This window comes from Drosophila biarmipes, chromosome 3R (genome assembly GCF_025231255.1).
Source record: "Drosophila biarmipes strain raj3 chromosome 3R, RU_DBia_V1.1, whole genome shotgun sequence".
Lineage (NCBI taxonomy): Eukaryota > Metazoa > Arthropoda > Insecta > Diptera > Drosophilidae > Drosophila > Drosophila biarmipes.
The window spans coordinates 2,110,171-2,133,968 of NC_066616.1; the positions used below are offsets into that span (position 1 = coordinate 2,110,171).

The 23,798-nt window shown below is 36.6% G+C and overlaps 1 protein-coding gene across 9 annotated transcripts in view; it reads right to left on the bottom strand.

Annotated features, from left to right (window-relative positions):
• Positions 1–10,724: 10,724 nt before the first annotated feature.
• LOC108025560 (uncharacterized) overlaps positions 10,725–23,798 on the bottom strand; it is a 251,521-nt gene continuing 238,447 nt past the window's right edge. For 8 of the 9 annotated variants that reach the window (XR_006368025.2, XM_044092738.2, XM_044092739.2 and 5 more), the window contains one exon: positions 19,156–19,524. Coding sequence is in view for 8 of the 9 variants with exons in the window: in XM_044092738.2 (XP_043948673.1) it covers positions 19,287–19,524 (238 nt within the window). In the remaining variant the exon portion in view is untranslated. Of the gene's footprint in view, positions 10,822–19,155; positions 19,525–23,798 lie in introns of those variants that run through there. The other variant, XM_050889403.1, reaches the window with a different exon arrangement.

Below are 23,798 nucleotides of genomic sequence, written 5' to 3' on the forward strand. Positions count from 1 at the left end.
ACCTGTGCTCCTCTTTGTCTGGTAGCCCCGAATTGGACTTTAAACACGACAGGGCGTACCGCTTCTCCCCGATCATCTCTCAGTGGTATGAGTACTGCTTGGGGTTCTTCACGTGTAGACATGACCGATCGGCCAACGCTATTCTAGTTACCACATCACGAACCTCGCCTGCGCGGGCGACTAGGTTTGTAAAACTTTCACTGGCGAATCTCCTCGATGCCACGGTATCAACGGCGGCGTAAACAAATCATCCTCCGACTTTTATCGCTGCCGTGATGAGCCCTTAACGTGGGGTTGGTTGGGGTCGGGCCGATGCTTTGCACGTCTCCGCCGCACTCGGTTTCCAGCGGAGACGTTCTTCGTTTCCCTAGGCATCCCGTCGCCAGCATTTTATAGTTAACAATCCTACTCGGCCCTATCGCAACAGAAATGTTGGGACAGTCTCGGCGGAAGTGTCCGTTCTCACAGCAGCGGTCTACTCGTGAGGTTCCTTGCCCGATCCACGTGTGAGTCACGTGTCCTGCATGTGTAGTACTCTCCGAGATTCGAAAGGGTTTCGGCGGCCGCCGAAGTTGCGATCCCTCGTAGTTCCCGCTCGTCAGAAATTTAATTTTTACGAAAAGTCGCTAAAGGCGCACATTGAGAAAGGATACCTTAAATTAGGAATAAATTACTCAACAATATATACATTTCCGTTTCATATTTGAAGGATTTACGGCTGACTAGGTTAGGAAACGCTTTTCTGGCCTCCTCGACGGTACCATCCGCCTCAACGCCAAAATCAACGGCGAGTGAGTTGAGCTCGTCTTTTCGGGATGCATATATCCAGCGAACCCCTACACTAGGGTTTTTGATAAAATCGGCTTCTTCGTACTCACCGTCTGATTCCTTAGGAGCACTTATCGTCTTATTTTCTTGGGTAAACTTCCTTCTTAACTCCTCCTATTTCTTCTTGACGTTGGGTAGGGGCAGTCATCGACTCTCCGGTCTCCGGACCTTAGGGCACTTGGATAAATCACTAGCTAGTCTCGCCGTCCCTGCTCAGGCGCCACTTGTAATGATGCTTTCTCGGCCGATGTACAGATCTCAGTGGGATCTAAAAGTCCTTTACAAGACATTTTGTAAATCACCGAAACACTGGACTAGATGGTTCTAGGTTCTAGGAAAAGACGGGAAAACTAGGATTACGGATATGGCGGAAAGGGAGTCCATTCGTAAATCCCAAAAATGCGTAAGAGGCGAAAAACTACTGGGTCGAACGGGGTCCACATTTAGCTCCAGTGGTACTATGGTAATATCTTAGTACGATACGACCACTGTGGCGAACGGGAAGGATGGTCGCGATCAGTTCCAAAGCAGCTGTGTGAATAAGGATAGGTTAGGTTAGAATTATTACCTGACTACGAAAAGAAAACATACGATCGAGAGGTGCATTTATATATTCTTCAATATTCATTCAATTCGTCCTCACTAGGGTCCGCTCATAAAAAGCTCTTCGTACTAACCGTAGCTGACCCGTTTTATATATATCGTTAAAATCTCCCGCGAGCCACCGCGTAGCACTTGGGTACATGAAACCAAGAGCGGTAGCGTCAGGCGTCAAGGCTAGTCTCTCCTTCGATTCTCTACCGGGAGAAAAGATCGAGGAGCACATGTGATTTTTCAAAGCCTCGCTAAGCCGTGCCCATATTACACGTGTTACGATTTCCGCGATCCGCGACAGAAGAGAGCCGTTACGATCGCTGTGCGACCGCCTACTCTTTTCCGTCCTTTTCCTACATCCGGGATTTAAAGTATCGTCCTACTACATGTCTTGGCTAACTATAGGTTGGCGTTGCCACCCCGGGTTCTAACTTAGATACAACCTATTTATTCTTAATGTGTATTTAGTGTGTACTTAACGGTGTTTCTCTTAAAGCTTTTATAACAGTAGTAATAATGATTGTGGAGTACTTTGTTGCGAAGTTCGTCAAAGCCAAGGAAAGATTATCCCAAAGAGCGATATAAATTCTGCGAATGTGGTGGTCTATCAAAGCTGTTACGGTCAAGTACACAAGGTAATATTGCACAAGGTCTATTGTGCGAGATAGTTAATATGAATACAGGGTTCACGAAAGTAAAGGGTATACCCCGGCCTTGTTCAACGGCCGTAGTCGTAGTCGACTGGCTACTTATTCAAAAGAATAGTAGGCCTAATAGTAGGCTGAGCGGGCTTTAACTAAAAATAAAAAAAGTGTTCATGGTTTAAGAACCCTTTTTGGAAAAAAGTCTCAGAAGACTGTTTGGAGAAGGAGAAACCTATATACCTAGAGCCTCCCGATTTCAAGACTAAATTCACATTACTCTAACGTGACGATACTGTGCTTATCATACCCGATACTTGTATATAAAGAGGGTAATCTAGGTTCGTCAGAACGTATTGACCGGGTAGAGAAAGCATTTCAAACCCTATAAAGTACATATATGTTGGGTTTAAGCATGAATACTGGCGGGTTTTCTGCATAGCGCATGTTAGTTTAAGCATGGTGCCATACAATTCTCAACTTTTCAAGATTTTTGTAAAATTTAAATGAGATTTTTATCTTATTGTCAAAAGTAATAAGTAAGTTCTTTAATAGTTAGAACCAAATATTATTAAAAGATTAAACATTAAAATGGTACCAACAAGTATTCTACGATTTATTAAAGTAGACAAAGTAATAAATAGCAAATTTATCGAGTATATCTCTATTAAGAAGGTTTGTTCTTTGATCCTAGAGTAAACCATGTTAGACAAAAAAGAACGGTCAATGTGGACCTGAAATTGGACGACCAAGGGAGGTAAATAGTAATTTGTTACTGTACGGATCATAAAACTCCTTTGACCAACGTTTTATTAACCCTAGGACTTTCATAGCTCTATTTACAGTACAGGTTATTTGTGAGTCAAACTTATTTTATTCTTATACCTAAATCGTTAAGGTAAAATATTCGGTCCAGAGAAACGTTCTGGATAGAATAACTCATGAACGTCGTGGTACCCCTTTAGGAAGTCATAACGATATATTTAAGATGGTTTAGTTTAAAAAAAATTTTAATGACACCATTCGTGGAACCTTTTTACATTTGACTGCAACCAGAAACCAGACTCCATATTATATTTTGATAAACAAAGCTTAGCACTATCAGCATACATTAGTAAAACAGGGTGAGTTTAAGCAGAATAAACATAAAAGAGGCACTCCAGATGCCTCGCAGATCATCTTGTAAACGGCGTTTTTGAATACAACCCTCTCAGATCTACAATTCAAATAACTAAAGTTAATAGGTTATTATGAAACCCGTGTTGATCTTATTTGAATAAAAGAAGAGAGTGGTTTACAGAGTAAAAGACTAATTATTATTATTAAGTCCTTCTATTGCGAAAGATGTCATTTAGAGCCGGTTGGTGGTGGTCGGTCATTGCTTAACAAAACCATATTGACACGTTTATATCAGAGAGGAGCACAAATGTTGCAAATTAGAAGTAATAAATTGTTCAAATGCAGACATTTCGAAATGCCATGACTTTAAAAGGATCTGAAAGAATACAACATTGAATTCTTATAGTAATTTCTTATCTATTTCTTGCTGAAATGACCATTAAATTTTTATTGCAGACAATTGGCCATTTTAAATTTTTTACTCAAATCCAGGTAGAATATATGAACATGTTAATAAATATGCAAAAAAAAATATTGAAAAAAAGCTCTAACACCAACGAATTAAATTTCATGCGATTAAAAAAGTCTAAAGTAATTATAATGTAGTCAAGGATAATAAAACAACATCTCATTTAAACTTTTCGAAAATATTTTTAATTATAAGTGCCAGACGGGACATGGCTATACTTACCCTGTATGGATTTTGTGTAATAGAATTACTTAATAAAACATTTATACGGATCTTATTCTTTTACTCTGTTAACCACTCTCTTCTTTTGTTCAAATAAGATCAACACGGGTTTCATAATAACCTTTTAACTTTAGTTATTTGAATTGTAGATCTGAGAAGGCTGTATTCAAAAACGCCGTTTACAAGATGATCTGCGAGTCATCTGCAGTGTCTCTTTTATGTTTATTCTGCTTAAACTCACCCTGTTGCACTAATGTATGCTGATAGTGCTAAGCATTGTTTATCAAAATATAATATGGAGTCTGGTTTCTGGTTGCAGTCAAATGCTAAAAGGTTTAAAATTTTTTTTAAACTAAACCATCTTAAATACATCGTTATGACTTCCTAAAGGGGAACCACGACGTTCATGAGTTATTCTATCCAGAACGTTTCTCTGGACCGAATATTTTACCTTAACGATTTAGGTATAAGAATAAAATAAATAAGTATAGCCAATGGGGCGGAAACGATCTACCTGCTACATACCTTTCGACGAATCAAGTATACTCTCTTACTATACGTTAATCTGATTGGGTAGATTGTTTACAACTTCTGTGGCTTTTAAAATTCGTTTTGTTGGCATGCTCTTCATAAATACCATAGAATGCTTATAATATTAATTACAAAAGTTGTCAAAGTAATTGTTTGAAATACATATTTTTCTTTTGTTTGATTATAGGACAATGGTTCCATTTTTGTTATTTTATTGCTAACGCAAACACTCTGTGTATAATCTAACATTGAATTTGAAAGAGTGAATTCGTCTAATTGTATTGAACAATTAATTAATTTTAACAATGTTACTTCCGACTATAGAAATTTCCTTATTAATGAATGTCTTAAGGATTTTCCATGTCAATATAAAATTGGGCTCCAAATAATTAATTTTGACCTTTTTATGACTTTAGTATCTTTGCCTTCAGTATTTTCCTGTCTAATTATCATCGATTACAATTTTCTCTGTTTCTTTATTAAATACTTTGTCTTCATAAAAGAAATATTTATTAAGTATATTTTGTGTTAAAATATTATTATTTTTATCAAGATAAGGAATAATTTCAAAAACGATATTTGGTTATAACTGAGGAATATTTGTGTTTGTTTTTCTCAGGATTTCTATTGATTCTGTTTTAAATACAGATAGCCATTTTGAGCCTTAATAAAATTTATTTCAGCGCTTTGTCCAACTATTAATTGAATTACATTATTATAGAAAAAATATTGCTTTCATTTGTTTGTTGCTGACTTCGTTCGTTTCCTTCTGTTTTCCTGGAACTATTATCTTATTTAGATTTATTATAACTTATTATACCCTTGCAGAGGGTATAATAATTTCAGTCAGAAGTTTGCAACGCAGTGAAGGAGGCATTTCCGACCCCATAAAGTATATATATTCTTGATCAGCGTCACAAGACGAGTCGATCAAGCCATGTCCGTCCGTCCGTTTCTACGCAAACTAGTCTCTCAATTTTAAAGCTATCGGGATGAAACTTTCCCAAAAGTCTTCTTTCTATTGCAGGTAGTATATAAGTCGGATCCAGCCGGATCGGACAACTACATCTTATAGCTCCCAAAGGAACTATCGGGGAAAAAATTAAAAAAAATTATATCTTTGGTATTTTTTAACATATACCTTTTTAAGCTTGGGTTTAACATTTTTAAATTAGTTCTGAATTTCGAATTAAATTGCATCAAAATCGGACGACTATATCATATAGCTGCATAGTAGGAAAACATGAAATAAAAATTGTATCTTTGGTGTTTTTTAACATATAACTTTGAAAATAATATTTTTTATTTAGTTTTGAATTTCGAATTAAATTTTATTAAAATCGGACGACTATAACATAAAGCTGCCATAGGAACGATCGATTATTTTTTATAACTGCAAGGGTATACAAACTTCGGCTTGCTTGTTTCTTCCAAATGTTTTTCGTCTATTTTCTTTAAAGGCCCTGCTTTTTAAATGGAATTGTAATCTTCGGTTTCACTAAAGTTGCTTGTTTATATTTTGGATCTATTTCATAATCCTGACTTTTTTCAATTAATTTTTCGTTTCTCTTTATTTTTTTCTTTTACGTGTCATATTCAGGGATATATGCATACATAAATATCTTAGCTGGTATTTGATTTGTGGCATTTGGTTTTGTGATTGTAAATGTAAAGAATTAATTCGAGCATAGTAATCTAATTTAAATAATTGATTCACTTCCCTAATTTTTCACTTACTGTTTTATGAAATCGTCCTATCTAGTTGTTATTTGAATTTGAACTCCTTCTGTATTTAATCAACTGGGTAAGGTTACGCACATAAATGGTGAAATTTATCTTAATTTCCTGTGGTTTTCACCTTTCATTAAATACCTTCATATTGCTATTCTAACCAATCTCTACCTTTGACTTCTACTAGAGTTGCAAATTTTGAATATTCGTCAATACATGCTAAAAGTTGTTGGTTACCTAGCATATAAGAATCCATGAGAAATTATATTATTTACTATTTTCTCAATGTTACAAAAATTTGGCATTTATTTATTATATTGAATTAATTATTATTTGAGTTAATTTTTTGATAGCCAGGGAAATAATATTTTTCTAAGCCTGTGTATATCAAAATGTCTTCATGTCTTTTCGTACACCTTAATAATTTCGTTAAATGATTTGCACTTATAATTCCTACATAAGCCTTTTGGAATGTGACAAAATCTGAGTCGTTGTGGGAATAAATCGCGCTCTTTTTAGTACATAAATATTCTTTAATTAATTCTTTTGCTGAGGCTCCTGTCATTTCTTAACTTAACTTTTGAAAATGTTTTGTTACTTTAGTCGTATCTTAGTTTCCTTTAATTAATTCAATTTATCGGGAACGCAATTGATTGGGGTCTCAGTTATAGAAATAACGTTTTGGTTGTCCTCTTGGGAACTGTGCAATATTGCGTCTGCATTGCAGCTGTTTCTTCTTATATGTTTTCTTCAAAATTGTCTGTAAACATGGCTTCTTCTATTTTGGTTCTGGATAATCCGTTGGCTATATAATTCTCTTTTCCTGGCAAATATTTAATATAACAATAATATTTATTTAATTTTATTTTTCACCTTTGTAGTTTCATATTTGGTTTTTTAATATTGTTTAGCCAAATTAAAAGTTTGTAATCGCATAATATTTCAAAAGATCTGCCGGAAAAGCATGATCTAAAATTTTTGGTGGCCCACACGATTACTAAAATTTCATTTTCTGTGATAGCACAATTTATTTCGTGTTCAATAAGGGTTCTGCTGGCATAAGAAACTGTTTTATGATTTTGTATTAATACTGCTCCTATCGCCATGTTCCTTGCGTCCGTTGTTAAGGAAAGTGGTTTACTAAAGTTGGGATAAATCAAAATGTGATCGGTTTTAATTAAGACTTTAATTTTTTATACCCTTGCAGAGTGTATAATAATTTCAGTTTCCGACCCCATAAAGTATATATATTCTTGATTAGCGTCACAAGACGAGTCGATCTAGCCATGTCCGTCTGTCCGTCCGTTTCTACGCAAACTAGTTTCTCAGTTTTAAGTTTAGTTTTAGTTTAGTTTTCCCAAAAGTCTTCTTTCTATTGCAGGTAGTATATAAGTAGGAACCAGCCGGATCAGACAACTATATCTTATAGCTCGGGGAAAAAATTAAAAAAAAATTATATCTTTGGTGTTTTTAACATATACCTTTCTAAGCTTGGATATTACATTTTTAAATTAATTCCGAATTTCGAATTAAATTTTATCAAAATCGGACAACTTTATCATATAGCTTAGTAGAAATACATTAAATAATAAATATATCTTTTGTGTTTTTAAACATATAACCTTGTAAGCTTGAAAATAACATTTTTTAAGTAGTTCTGAATTTTGAATTAAATTTTATTAAAATCGGACGACTGTATCATATAGCTGTCATAGGAACGATCGGATAATTGATGGGAAATAATATGAAACAAATTATAGCTTTGGGGCTTTTTGACATATTATCTTATAATATTGGGAATAACAATTTTTATATTTTTCAGAATTTCGAATTCAATTTAATAAAATTATTGATTATTTTTTATAACTGCAAGGGTATATAAACTTCGGCTTACCGAAGTTAACTTCCTTTCTTGTTTAATGATAGAATATGTTCTTCCAATGAAGTGGAAAAAATTATAATATCATCTAGATATACTAAACAATCTGTTTGTATTTAATTTTCTAATAAATTATTCATATATCTTTGGAAAGTATTGGGGGCATTTTTAAGTCCAAATGGCCTTCCGTTATTTTCGTAATGACCATGATTTGTTGAGAATTCTGTTTTAGCTTTGATCTTGGTTCCATTTGTATTTGATAGAATCCTTTGACTAAATCAATAGTAGTGAAATATTGACACCTTCCTTATTTGTATAATATTTTATCCATTTCTGTAGTCTTCTTCTAGTGATTTACGAATTATTTTCTGTTCCATCATCTTATTTATTTGCTTGTTAACAGTTCTAGGGTGTTTGAAGGGTTTCCTAATCCCAACCCAGTGTTTTCATGCTATGTTTGTATCGAATTTTCAATAGTACATGCAAAAGTAAAATTTTCACATTTTTTGTACTGAATGTCATTATATTAAAAACTTGTTTACATGTTCTTTTTTAGAAAAAGAGTGCATTGCATTGTTCTACGACTTTCAATATGCAATCTTATAGGAAGGTAGCCTTTGTTTTGATCTCAGTTCAAACTACGAAGGGCCAATAAAATACATTTTTTTTTGTACTTACTCAACTTGGCCAATATGGACACCAGCCCTAAAAACAATCAATATATTACTGTAAGTTAAGTCCCGACGCTATATTCTTATTTGATTAACAAAGCTTAACATTATCAGCTCACATAAGTACAGGAGAATGTGTTATGATAGAGGGAAGATCGTCAATAAACAAAGTTTACAGCAATAGGGGTCAAATGACTACCCTGAGGCACTCCAGATGTCACGTAGATCAATTTTAAAACAGCAATCTTGAATACAACGCTCTGAGTCCTACCATTCAACTAACATGAAATGCAAGTTAATAGATTACCAGGAAACCCAAGCTAATTTCATTTAAATAAAAAAAGAGAGTGGTTAACGGAGTCAAAGGCCTTACTAAAATCTGTATATATAACATCAGTCTGATTTTTTTCTTAAGTCCATATACACCATGCTGTCATGGTGTTATAAGCGAGGAACATAAATTTTGCAAATGAGAAGTGATAATAGGTTCAAATGCTTTAGGAATTGCCGACAATTTAGAAATACCTCTATAATTTTGGGCATCTGCCTTCGCACCTTTTTTATGGAGTGGAATAATAAAAGAGTCCTTCCAGATAGAAGGAAAAACTGATGATGAATTAGACAAATTAAAAAGTTTAAGAATCGGTTTACAAATGCTTGACGGACAAAACTTAAGCACACATCCAGGAAGTCCATCTGTAACGGAAGAATAAGTTGGCATTGTTGCTAAATCTCTTCAGAGAGAGCTTTCGGTAATTGCAAAAGACAAAATAAAATTTGCCCTTTTTAAGGGATTAGGGTAGTTAGAATTTGAACAAGTTGTCGAACTATAAGTAGTTTGGAAAAACTCATCAAATAAATTAGCAATTTCATAATCCGTCGATGCCTCCATTGAGTTTAGACCTACCGATGAATACAATGCCGATGACTTACGCTTGGCATTAACAAAGTTGAAAAACTGTTTCGGATTTTTTGAAAATTCAAATTTACATCGATTTAGATACATAGAGTAGCAATGACTGTTGAGAACATTAAAATCTGTTCGAGCCACAACATATTTCGAAAAATCTGCAGGTCTACTCGATTTTTTATACTTTTTATAAGTGTTAGATAAGTGTTAGCATTGGTAAACCAAGAAGGCCTGTTTAGGTTTGAAATAAACCTACTTTTATAAAGGTTACTTGTTGTAACGATAATTCTAAAAGGCCATCCACAAAATCATGGACGGATAAACGAATAGCGACAAATGAGTCAGTAGGAGGAGGACAAGAAATATCAGGTAGATTAAAGTCAAGATAAAACAGATTTTATTGCAGACAGATGATGCTCAGTTAAAGTTATTAGACAGAACTTCAGAGTCGCATATCTCTTGTTTCAGCCAAGTTTCCGTAAAAGATAAAATATCTTCAGTAAATGCAGAGGAGACAGTATAAAGCTTGGGTAGCTTCAAATTTAGTCCCCTAACATTTTGATACGCCAAAATTAAACTTTTTAAATGGCTATGTCAATCAGCTGAAGCTGAAGTTGTCATCAAGAAGCTCCGTCAAAAAACGAGCTAAGCTAATTAAAAAAATGTTATATCCAAATGTAGGATGCTTTAAGGTAAAAAACACCAAATAGTCATTTTTGAACATTTTTTTTACGATTATTCCTATGAGAGAAAGTCCCATAGTCCGATACGGCTGGTTCCGACTTATACATATACTACTTGTACAAGAGATAAAACTTTTGGGAAAGTTTTAGGTAGGAATCTTTAAAACTGAGAGACTAGTTTGCGTACAAACGGACGGGCAGACTGATGTCTGATTATATATAATATATGGCTAGATCGACATTTTTAGTGATGCTGATCAAAAATATATATACCTAATGCGGTCTTAAACGTCTCCTTCAATGCGTTGCAAACTCTCTCTCTCTCTCTCTGAAATGTTTATACCCTCTGCAAGGGTGTAAAAACTTGAATACAATGTTACGTAGGCATATTAGTGCCTGAGTCCTGAAAAGGACTTGGGCCGAGGACGAGACGTCCGATGTTCAGGCACCATTTTGGCCGGCTAAGCTACGTCGTATTTGGGTCGTGGGATCTTGGTAAGTCTTTCTCCTCTCCAACATAACGAGAATAAATATTTAAAGTGCCTGGAAAAAATAATATTAGAGCGTAAAGTTCGTCAGCCGTCAGTCCACACTGCCCCACAAGCTTAGCTGTCGCTTGATGGCAATACGATCGGGCTGTGTTTTCGCCATATTCCCTCCCCTTCACACATTCGTGTGCCATGTTAAAATTCTAGTTCACCATGGTTTCAAAATCGTTTTTAAATTATAAGTTTATTGGTTAAATTATGTAATTCGGCATATGCCGTGAATAGGCAATATAAAGTTGCCTAATGCATAAGAAATAACTCTACTTGACAATTATTTTTATTAGCGGATAGTATCGAATTTACCACCCGTAAGGTGCGCACATCAGCAAAACGCTGACCATTCATGACTGCAAACGTCTCTCAGAGGGCTCTTAAAATTGTACATACAACTACAAGGCTGATACTCGCCGCTGAAATATTAATAACAGCCTATAAAAAAACTTTTTAGACTGCACGAATATTTATATATGTATGCTTTAAGAAAGGAACCGGGTTACGACAAACTTACCCCCTTTTAAATCCTGTGGGATTAGATCTCGACTGCTGCTTTTAAGAATACCAATTAACTTAATCAGAAAATATATATATAAGCCTGAGGCACACGTCGTCCGTAACGCTGGTAGTGAGACTCGTCTTCGCTAATTATTTATCAAGATCAGCACTACCGATTCTCTTGATTTAAATGTATTTCAATGTATTTTTGAATGCTTCCAAAGTTTTTGCGGCTATTTGCCTTTGGTTATGCATAAGTTCACTTTAGCTTAGATTGATTCAATGGAAACACTTACATTGCACGTCCACTTTTTCGAAGTATGCTGTCGGTCACTAAGCCTCTGATCGGGTCACTCCTACAGCTGAACAATCTTGAGAAGTATGAGGATTTCGAGTACTGCGGCTACAAGCATCCCAGTATTTCGAATGTCGTCGTTGTGGTTGATATTCCCTCGTTCTTTGATTATAATGGCGCCGATGGTCCGACACATGAAAATCTTTTAAGCTATAGGGCTTAAGGGCTGCTGAACCCTGGTGGTTGATCCTGGACCTCCTCCAGGACTCCGTGGACGACTGCCCCTGGATAGGTCGCTTTTTCTTGGAGCCGGCGGCTTCCGTCAGCAAGATACCAGAATGGATTCTCCCCCTTTTTCTAATTGTCTAAGGTCTTTTATACCCTGTTAGAGCTACTTACCTGCAAGTTTGAAGCAGATAAACTAGTTGTTCCCACCTAAGGTTACTATATCTCGGTATCCAATATCTTTGGAGTCAACGGCCGGCTGTTTTGACTTTGCCAGCTACCGGGGTATGGTTACCAGTAGTGCGATCGTGGCCGTTGTTCTGACCCCGTAATACCAGTAATTTGCCGAATTGCAATTTCTTTTGGCCCTATTAGCCTAAGTGTGGTTAGTCAAATGCACCCCTCCCTCCGACTTAAGATTCGTCGTTGAATCTTTCTAAATGGAGGGCGTACGTAACAACAAAATCTTTTGACCATAGTTTTGAAACTGTGGTATTTAAACAAATATTGTAAGAACAGCGTAGATTTAAAAAAAAATGTTAGCTATTTATAGCAGTTTTACCGCCAAACGAGCTAGTTTTTCAACAGTGTTAAGTGTTTAAAGTTGGTTAGCATCATCTAAAATTTTCAGGACTTCAAATAAAGTTTGGATACTCAAAAAAAGGTCAATGCTAGTGAAAAATGCCTGAACTAAATTTACAGCTGTTTTCTCGCCAAACTAGCTAGTTTTCCAAAAGTGATAGAACTTATGTTTCTTATATTGAGCTGTTTAACACCGTTTACAATTTTCAGGACTCTAAAATAACGTTTTGGACTACCTGGAACATTCGATTTTGAGGTTTCAATACAACTGGGTGAAAAGCTTACTTTTACCGCTATTTCTCCCAAGCCAAGAGATTTTCTTAAAATCATTTAGTTTTTACCAATACCTTTCGATTGATGTATCACTCGTTTTAATCAGTCTATTACTGTAGACTTTCATTTCTTTGTGTATATATAGTAGTCGTCTTCGCACACCCTCCTGGTGCACTTCGTCACTACGTGGACCACTGAAAAATAATTTTTTTGCGAAATTTGTTCGGTTTATTTAAGAACGGCATCTGTGCCATAAAATTGTATTGGCATGTTTACCCTTCTGTCAAATACCACTTTATATAGACAATAATAATAAGGGGTGTAGTGTTAAAAGAGTAAGTGAAGTATCTAAGCCAAAAGTCCAATCACATTGTTTGAGTAATATGAAAGACCGGACGAATTCATTAAATGTTTCTAAGGTTTCTACTGTCTAACATTGGTATGTAGTGGTATTATAGTTTATTTTTCTTTTTTAATTTTTATTACGGTCACCTGGTTGAGAAGTGCTAATCTCAACGATCTCAATATTGCCCTTAATTTTGATATTATTTATTTAAAAGTTCTGCAGAATCAACATCGCCTCTTATAAGATTTTGTATAAAAATAGTACAAAGCATTGTTCTACGATTTACAAGTGTATGTAACTTAAGGAATTGTACTCAATACGGTCGATGTGCACTTGATATTGTGGACTCCAACAGGGGATGTTATTAATAATTTGATCGTAAAGGATCATTAAATTCCTTTGACCAACGCTTTATAAACCCAAGAACACTCATGGCCTTGAAAACAATCAATATCTTACTGTAAGTTACATCCCGACTCTCTATCATTATATGATAAACAAAGCTTAACATTACCAGCATACATTAGTACACGAGAATAAGTTATGAAATAGGGAAAATCGTTAATAAACAAAGTAAACAGCAAATGGCTCAAATGACTACCCTGAGGCACTCCAGATGTCACGTAGATCAATTTTGAAACAGCAAGCTTGAATACAACGCTCTGAGTCCTACCATTCAACTTACATGAAATGCAAGTTAATAGATAACCAGGAAACCCAAGCTGATCTAAATTAAATAAAAGAAGAGAACGGTTAACGGAGTCACAGGCCTTACTAAAATCTGTATATAAAATATCAGACTGCATTTTTTTCTTAAACCCATTTTTTACAATAGATGTCAATTCAAGAAGGTTGGTGGTGGTCGATCTTCGCTTAACAAAACCATGCTGATACGGTGATATCAGCGAGAAACATAAGTATTGCAAATGAGAAGTGAAAATACTTTCAAATGCCTTAGGAATTGCCGACAATAATTTTAGGTCTCCGCCTTCGCACCCTTTTTACGAAGTGGAAATAGGTAAATTAAGAAGTTTAAAAATCGGTTTACAAATGGTTAACGCACATCCAGGAAGTCCATCTGGACCGGGAGAAAATGTTGGCGTTGTTGTTGCTAAATCTCTTACGAGAGAGCTTTCGGTGATTACAGGGGAGAAAATACAATTTGCCCTATTTAATGGATTAGGGTAGTTAGAATTTGACCAAGCTGTCGAACTATAAGTAGTTTGGAAAAACTCAGCAAATAAATCAGCAATTTCAGAATCCGTCGATGCCTCCATTGAGTTTGGACCTACCGCTGAAGGCAATGCCGATGCCTTACGCTTGGCTTTAACAAAGTTGAAAAACTGTTTCGAATCGTTTGAAAATTCAAATTTACATCGATTTAGATACATAGAATAGCAATGACTGTTGGGAGCATTAAAATCCATTCGAGCCACCACATATTACGAAAAATCTGCGTGTCTACCCTATTTTTTATACATTTTATAAGTGTTAGATTTAGGGTTTTTAAGTCTTTGAAGCGCATTGGTAAACCAAGGAGGCCTGTTTAGGCCTCCTGTATAGAATAGTTCAGTGGCACTATCAACGTCTGTACAATTGTACAAATCTGTCCAATTATATTGAGAAATCGTATCGTTAAGTTTATTATAGTTACATTTACAAAAACATCTCATTTTAGTTGGAGAAACTAAAGGAGAGAGGGTATAAGAGCAGGGGAGGCAAATGATCAGTTCCATAGTTGGATGATATGGGTCTTCAGGTACAAAAAGAGCGTCAATTCCACATACTGTATTTTCAGACGGGTCTGAAACAAACACAAGATCTAATTATCTTCTTAAGGAATTTTTTATAAAGCTTATTTGCTGTAACGATAATTCTAAAAGGCCATCCACAAAATCATGGGCGGATAACGGCTAGCGACAAATGAGTCAGTAGGAGAAGACCAAACAATATCAGGTAGATCAAAGTCACCTAAGACAATCAAAAGATCTCTGTTAGAAAGAAGGGATAAAACAGATTTCATTGCAGACAGATGGTGCTCATAAATTACTAGGTCAGAGCCAGGTGGAATATAAGAACATGTAACAAAAACAGATAACGATTGCAAAGAAACTCTTACACTTAGAAATTAAATTTCATTGGGTATATGAATGAGAATTCTTTCAGATGTTAGGCTAGAGGTAACGGCAATCAAGACACCGACCACGCTACGTGAGTGGCGATCGGTCCTATAAGTATTAAAGTTATTAGCCAGAACTTCAGAGTCGGATATCCCTGGTGTCAGCCAAGTTTCCGTAAAAGCTAAAATATCTTCTGTAAATGCAGAGGAGTCAGCATAAAGCTTGGGTAGCTTCATATTTAATCCCCTAACATTTTGATACGCCAAAATTAAACCTTTTAGTTTTTTGACACAGGGGAGGGCCTGTTATTTATTCTTAACCATCATTAAGCCAAAAGTAATATCTTCGGATCGCACAGTTGGTTCGCTTAACCCTGTGTCGACAGAATCTGATGCTACCAAGTTCAGATTTGGGTTGGAATCCATGGTGGTATTAACGGCGGTTAAGCTGGCTTTTTTGCGTTTAGGCGGCTCGGTTAATAATTTTTTATTATTAAACTGGGCACAGACGGTATTGAACCCCTCATTGAGTTGCCTTAAAGCACCCGAGATATTCAGCAGGCTGTCTCGAGTCTGCTTTATTAAGCCGCTCATCTTAACCACCATTTCCTTGCAGGAACCACAAGACCACATAAGACCAGAAATAAGATCAGTAATATCTTTTACTCTGCCGGTGAATCCTGCACATTTGACGTGCATCATCGAATTACAGAGCCAGGGTCTTTAGTTGAAGACACAGGTGTGCACTTTTTCTTGGAACAGACAAGGGCCATTATAAGACAAACAAATGAAATAAAATATCAAAAATACCTCAAAGTAAATTTAGCACTGGGATCAAATTCAAAAATCACAAAGGCACAAAACACAAAAAAAATAGGACCGCGAGATTGCGAAAATTTATCGAAACGTAAGAGAGCACGAGAGAAAAAAAAATATTCTATCGACTGAGCGTGGCTTGTGCGACACTAACAACTTTCAGTACGAACAAATACAAAGTAAATCAAACAAGAGAGAGAGAAAGAGTTGCAGAAAATAGCACCGAAAAAGTCTACTAGAAATTCAGCGGGTTACAGTTATAAAATAGAGCGAGGGAGATTGAGAAAGAGTAAAAAAGTTTTAGCAAGTTTAGGAGCGTAAGTTACAAAAACAAAGTTATGGGATTAAACAAATCTAATAGAAATGCTAAAATAACTATTAACACGTACCCATTTACTGGGAGATCTATTTAGAATTACTAGCACAATTGTTAGGCTAATCTTTGTAAATAAATACACACAGAAAACTCCCACAAAATCACTGGAAAAGACAAAAACTCGGAGCACAAAAGTAAACACAGCTGTTCACAAGCGACGCTAAATCGATATACCGAAGATATATATATTTTTTTTTTTTTTTTCCTTGATAGTTCCTATGGGATCTATAAGATATTGTTTTCCGATCCGGCTGGTTCCGACTTATATACTACCTGCAATAGAAAGAATTTTGGAAAAGTTTCAGCCCGATAGCCTTAGAACTGAGGGACTACTTTGCGTAGAAACGGACAGACAGACGGACATGGCTTGATCGACTCGTCTAGTGACGCTGATCAAGAATATATATACTTTATGGGGTCGAAAACGCCTCCTTCACTGCGCTGCAAACTTTTGACTGAAAAATTTAACCCTCTGCAAGGGTATAAAACTGTCAGGATTAGGTCCATAAGAGTACATTTAATTGCCCCCATCTCTTCCACATGCCAATGTAGCAATATTGATCATGTATCTTTGCCCTCATTGTGAGCAATAAATAGTCGCTTTAAGCCGTTTAAAAGTTTGTATGGGACTTCTACCAGTTACATGATGTCCGACAAATTTGGCATACCTCTATCATCTGTCGAATCTACATAAATATTTAAACTTTTGCATAAGAAGCCTTCAGTCGAGGTTAGGACTTTATTAATTAACTTCCAAATTCAGAGCTTCTTACAACTAGCTATTTGCGGCAGCGCTGCCTGCAATCATTGGCAGCGGCCGTCATGTATACATCAATGTATATATATGCTCATAAATGTATTTGGCTGACAGCAGCGTACATGCAAATAAATTTCGTTGTTTGAAGCTGATTTAAAACAAGAAAGGAAGTTAACTTCTGTAAGCCAAAGTTTGTATACCCCTGCAGTTATAAAAAATAATCAATAATTTTATTAAATTGAATTCGAGATTCTTAAAAATATTAAAATGTATATTCTCAATATTAGAAGATAATATGATAAAAAAATCCCAAAGCTATAATTTAATTCACATTATTTTCCACCAATTATCCGATCGTTCCTATGACAGCTATATCATATATTCGTACGATATTGATAAAATAAATTTTTGAAATTCAGAACTTATTGAAAAATGTTATTTCTAGGCCTGAAAGGCCTAGAAACAGCAAAGATTTTTCGATCATTTCTATGGCAGCTATATGATATAATTGTACATTCAATTCAAAACCAATTAAAACATGTTATTTTTAAGCGTAGGTGGTTATATGTGAAAAAAACACCAAAGATATTAATTTTTTTTTAAATTTTTTCCTCATTAGTTCCTATGGGAGCTATAAGATATAGTTGTCCGATTCGCCCTTTTCCGACTTACTACCTGCAATAAAAAGAAGACTTTTTGGTAAAGTTTCAGCCCGATAGCTTTAAAACTGAGAGACTAGTTTACGTAGAAACGGACGGACATGGCTTGATCGACTCGTCTAGTGACGCTGATCAAGAATACATATACTTTATGGGGTCGGTTTTGAGTTTCGCATTAAATTGTATAAAAATCGGACGACTTTATCATATAGCTGCCATAGAAACGATCGGAAAAATAGTCGGAAAATATGAACAAATTATATCTTCGCAGTTTTTTAACATATAACCTTCTTTGCTTGGAAATAACATTTTTTAACTAGTTCTGAATTTCGTATTAAATTTTATCTGCTGTTATAGGAACGATCGGAAAATTGATGGCAAAAAAAAGAATGAAATAATTTTTTTTAACATCACTGAAGTCAGCAACAATCCTTAAAAATTGTACGTGGTGTTACTAAAGTTGATTATTTCTTATAACTGCAAGGGAATACAAACTTCGGCTTGCCGAAGTGAACTTTCTTTCTTGTTTTTACATCATTTTACCTAGTTGTCATATAGCTTTACGGGCTATAATGCTATCTGGCAGAAAACGGTTCCGCTCAATTTAACAATTTTTGTCTTAAATGTAAAATTGTTTTTTTTTATTTTTTGTTTTAAAATTCGGTCTATTTCCGTCCTTGGCTGCATCAGCTGGACGTCGCCGGTTGGCTGGATAGGCTTTCTCCCCCACTTGTTGTCTTAGCTGCAGATCTCCTGGGCCTATGGGCTGGTACCGGTGCCAGTCATCGCACAGGTTTTTAGCAAGTTAATCTGCTTTGTTTTTATAAGACTTGAATTGAGAAAATCAAGTTCATTTTTTAATTTTTGGGCTGTTGCCCTGATGGGTGGTGGTTGTTTCTTAAATAATAGCCACTTTATGTGAATTACTCTTTTGTTAATTTTATTTTTCACGCCCCCTTGTTTCGCCAAACTTACACCTCTACTCACTCAGATTAATTTTTTTCAGTTTCCAATAGCAATTTTTCGGTTGCCTCTTCTATTCCATTTGTACTTTTTTGAGTCCTTGTGACACCATGTCACGGTCGCCATGTAATTATTCCTTTATGTGTCACACCATGAAATAATTCTTCTTTTTATCAATTGTTTTGTTTATTTAGACCAATAGGTCTTTCTTTATTCAATAGTTAATTCAGAATGTCTTGCTTAAGCTTAAAACTACTAAACTACTTCTTGCCCATTAGTTTTAAGGAAAATATAAATATTAGCTATTTAAGCAAAAAGGAGTATGCAGTGCATGCGACATTTAGATCGTATTTCTGAAATGAAAGTCTGGTTATTTATATTTATCTCGCACTTCCGCCCGCCAACCAACTTAATTACTGTAAAGGCTTGACTTTTCACATGTATTCATTACCACATGCATTTATAAAAAAAAGATATATATTTATTGTCCCTAAATTAAATAAGAATTATTTTAAATTGCAAAACTTGTAAAAAAATTTCATATATATGCATTTTTCTTAATTACCACCATTTGTAACATTCCCTGTTATTGCCGAAACTAGTGTTCGAGTAAACTCGCGCAATTGTAGAGGGTCCTCTTTATTGAAATCATCCATAACTGTTTGCATTTGTGCCTTTAAACCATCGGCTATTGATGTAGTAATGCGGTTCTTAAACAAACTTGTTATTGGACTTAAAATAATGCCAGTCAGTTGTTTAAATGGTTGCGCAAGGTCCAATTCCACTTGAATATTACTGTCAATAAAAATATAAATACAAACAATATTAAATACATGAAAAATGAAAGAGATTTATCCACTTAATAAATAAGCATAATACATTTTTTTCACTAGCTAACATAAAGCATCGGTTGCATTAGTCGTTTAAAAGGTTTTATTAAGGTAACATAGCGGTATTTTCAAATAAAGCGGCAATTTACGCATATTATCAGCCGAAAAAATTCTTGAGAAATGGCATGTGCAGAATAATAAGAAAGCGTTGTCAGCGGAAAAAAAAACAACTTTGAAATACATGATTTTATACCTTTGCAGAGGGTATAATGATTTCAGTCAGAAGATTGCAGCGCAGTGACTCGTCTAGTGACGCTGATCAAGAATATATATACTTAATGGGGTCGGAAACGTCTCTTCACTGCGTTGCAAACTTCTGACTGAAATCATTATACCCTCTGCAAGGGTATAAAAATTATATCTTCGCTATTATTTAACATATAACCGCCTACAATTGGAAATAACATTTTCTAATTGGTATTGAATTCCGAATTAACTTTTATTAAAATCGGACGACTATATCATATGTCTGCCATTAAAACTATCGGAAAATTTGTCGGAAAATATAAAAGAATTATAACTGTGATGTTTTTTAACATATAACCTTCTAACCTTCTGTCTGTTTGTATGAACGCCGAAATCTCGGAAACTATAATAGCTAGAATACCCATACTTGGCATGGAGATTCCTGGGCTTCCTACGCAGGGCAAGTTTCAGCGGGGTGCCACGACTGCTCTAGCCCAAAATCCGCAAAAATCTCTAGCACATACAGTTTTTACAGACTCACCAAAAAAAAAGTGCCATGCCCACTCTAACGCCGACAAATGGCCAAAACGCTAAGATCTGAAATTTCTTTCGCTCCCTTAAGCTGGGTATCGTAACGTTTGATTCGATATTTTTGATCAGCGTCACTAAACGAGTCGATCTAGCCATGTCCGTCTGTCCGTCCGTTTCTACGCAAACTAGTCTCTCAGTTTTGAAGCTATCGGGCTGAAACTTTCCTAAAAGTCTACTATGCTTGGAAATAATATTTTTTAATTAGTTCTGAATTTTGAATTAAATTTTATCAAAATCGGACGACTATAACATAAAGCTGCGATCGGATAATTGGTCGGAAATAATTTGAAACAAATTATAGCTTTGGGGCATTTTAACATATTATCTTATAATATTGGGAATACAATTTTTTATATTTTTAAGAATTTTGAATTCAATTTAATAAAAATCGGACTACTCTTACATATAGATGCCAAAAAAATGGTCTGAAAAAAATGAAATAATTTTTTTTTAATATCTTTGAAAATTTTATATGGAAGTTTACTTCTTTTCTTATTATTAAATAATTTATTTAAAATGGCAAAGTCCTATTGAGGTACATTATAGAGTACTTCGGGTAAGGGTCGAAACTTTCTGCAGTATCAGTGCACACTCACTGAATTCCCCAGACGGGAAAATTGTTGGCAGGAGACCCTGAAAACGCTGGCTGTACCAACAAAAAAAGCGCTGCTTACGGAACCGGAAATCGGTGCCAGGAAAGGTTGAAATAAGGGTAAACGTGCTGGACCAAAGAACACCAAGCAAGCCCCAAAAACGTGGGAAGAAGCCAAACGAGTGAAATCAGGTAAAACAGAAGGTAAGGAAGCCCAAGGTGCGACCGCCACTGAACGACGTGACAGCTATCGCACTGACTGAGGCAATGTGACTAGGCAATCCTGGTCGAGGTAAAAAACTTCGACGAGAATACCGATAAAACGGACATTCTATTTGCGGTTCAATCAAAGTTCGATGCGGGACTGTCAGAACCCGCTGTGTTAAGACTAAAGGCGGCATACTAAGGCACCCAAACCGCCACACTAAGAGTCATGCCCGAGAAGGGTTAAATTAGGACTTGGTGTTGAGTCCGCCCGAAGATAACACCTAAAAGGTGTATAAGGTGTATGGAGTTTAACCATAAAGCAGAGAATTGCAGGATACAAAAAAAACTGCTTAAAATTCTGCTACAACTTCGCAAAGGATCACAAAGCCCGAGTCTGCAAGCATTCTCTGAAAGCGCAAAAAGGAGAAAGGTTGCGACCACCCATCAATGAGTGTATAAGTCCGTACTTCAGGAGGTCTATGCAAGGGCTTAGGGGTAAATGAAGTTCCTTCAGAACTTAAATGACTGTAAGTTAGCTAAATCGTTGCTGGAACCAAATGTGAGGAATAAAAATTCCGGAGAACGTTTAGCATATAAAAGCAAAAAATTGCGGAAATCCAAGACTTAAGATAAGGAGGGAAAAAAATCGGAAATTATTTCGCTAGGGCTCATAGCTCCTTATAGCAGTTACATGCCTCCAATACTAAACGAAAATTCCATAAGAAAGAAGACATGTTTAATAGAAGGAGTGGTGTGTACAGAATTTTTACAAGAAGAATATAGTATGGGAGAATATATATAAGAAGAAGGACCACAGCGTGGCTATACTTCGCAGGGTCAAGTTTTTTTTTGTGGCTCATCTCAAAGTCCCACACCGCACTTTGTCTTGCTTTCTCTTTAGTTTCCTCAGGGTTTTCATGGCTACCGCGGCAATGTTCCTGATCTGGGCCCAGAACACTTTATCCGAGATCAAGCGTTCACCCAGGGCAGTAGGGTCCGCTCAAACCGTGGGCGCGTGAAGGGTATATTCTTCTGATCCGCATTGTGGATAGCTGTGGTCGTCGTCGTGGCCGAATCTAGTCAGGTAGCTCCTGAAGAATCCATGAAGTTCAAGATCTCCGTAGAAATTAACCTTTTTTTTGCATTTTGCATCTGCCGCTTATTGTCGGGTCCAGCATTCTTTTGTGGATTTCTGCCAACGAGCCTGCCATGTTTTTAGGCTTCTTTCCCAATCCCAAGCATTGATCTCGCGTCTCTGTGGATGGGTGCATCGCCTTCCAAGCTTCTCAACATCTTCGTGGATCTCCCTAGCCTCCACTGCTATCAGGTCTATGGGGACCATTCCGGATATAACAAGGGCTGCATCATCGGAAACCGTAGGGAACCCGGAACAAACTGTGGGAGAGCATAGTCTGTTGGTGGATTCCAGTTTGTTTCTGTACGAGTCCGTGCCGACAGCTTCTGCCCTTACAGGGGCGGAATACAGTTACCGACTGCAGAATAAGTCCGCGCCCTTGCTTTGGTTCTCTGGTGTTGATCATTATTCTTGACCGAGCTCTAGCGACTTTTGCGGTCTTTTTGTTGGCTTCGAAGAGGTGGTCCCTGAAAGACAATCTCGTGTCTATCATGATTCCTAGGGAGCGGGATCCTGCTGATCGGATCGTGGAGCCTCCGACTTTGATGCTCGCTGTTTCAACCACCTGGCGGCTGGATATGAGTACCACCTCGGTTTTCTGGTGTGCTATGCTGAGACCAACCGAAGAGAGCAACTTTTCGATAATAGTCACTGCTTCGTTTTCGAGTAGCTCTGCTGTTGAAAGTCGTCCGCAAAGCCTACCACTCTCGTTCTTCCTGAAAGGTCCAGCCTAAGTACTCCTTCGTATATTGCATTCCAGAGCAGCGTTTGATCCAGCGGACTTTCTTTCGCGCATTAAATATTTCGCGGTGGGGGTGACCTTCACTAAGGGCACCTGGGGTTGTCTGCGTGGCCGTGCGTCTCTTTACCACTTCCAATTCTTCCAACCGCTTTCAAAGCTCTAGCTGGATCTCCATAATGCTTAACAGAAAATCCTTCATACTCAGGTTTATGTGGCGTATGGCCGGTTTTTTTTCGATGCATACTACGATTAATCCTTCTTAAAGGTTTTCTAATTTCCTTATCAGCTCCGCTTGTGGTTTTTGGCGCTGGGTCTTCTTGGCCTGCTTCTCGCGACTTGTAGGTCTCATAGACTTCCTGTCCCTTTTTGGCGTTTGCTCCCCAGCCAGGAACGGCGACGCTAAAAGTGGGGCTGTGAGGCTGCTGACTTCCATTGTGCCCTTGTCGAAACCAACGACCTCTCTGAGATGCAATATGGTTTTCGGTAGGGGCTATATACTATCGAGTCCGTCGGTAAACTGTGCGAAATCGTAGACAAAGCCATTGAGGGGAAGAAGTGGTTGTACGGCATTAAGCATTACTGGATAGCGGCAAATTTGGATGTTAAAAACGCATTTAACTCTGCTAGCTGGTACCACACACTAAATGAATATATCAACCTAATAATCCCACTGTGAATACAGCTAGTGAAAGCGAGCTCCCTCGATGGCCTCCTGCTCCTGTACGA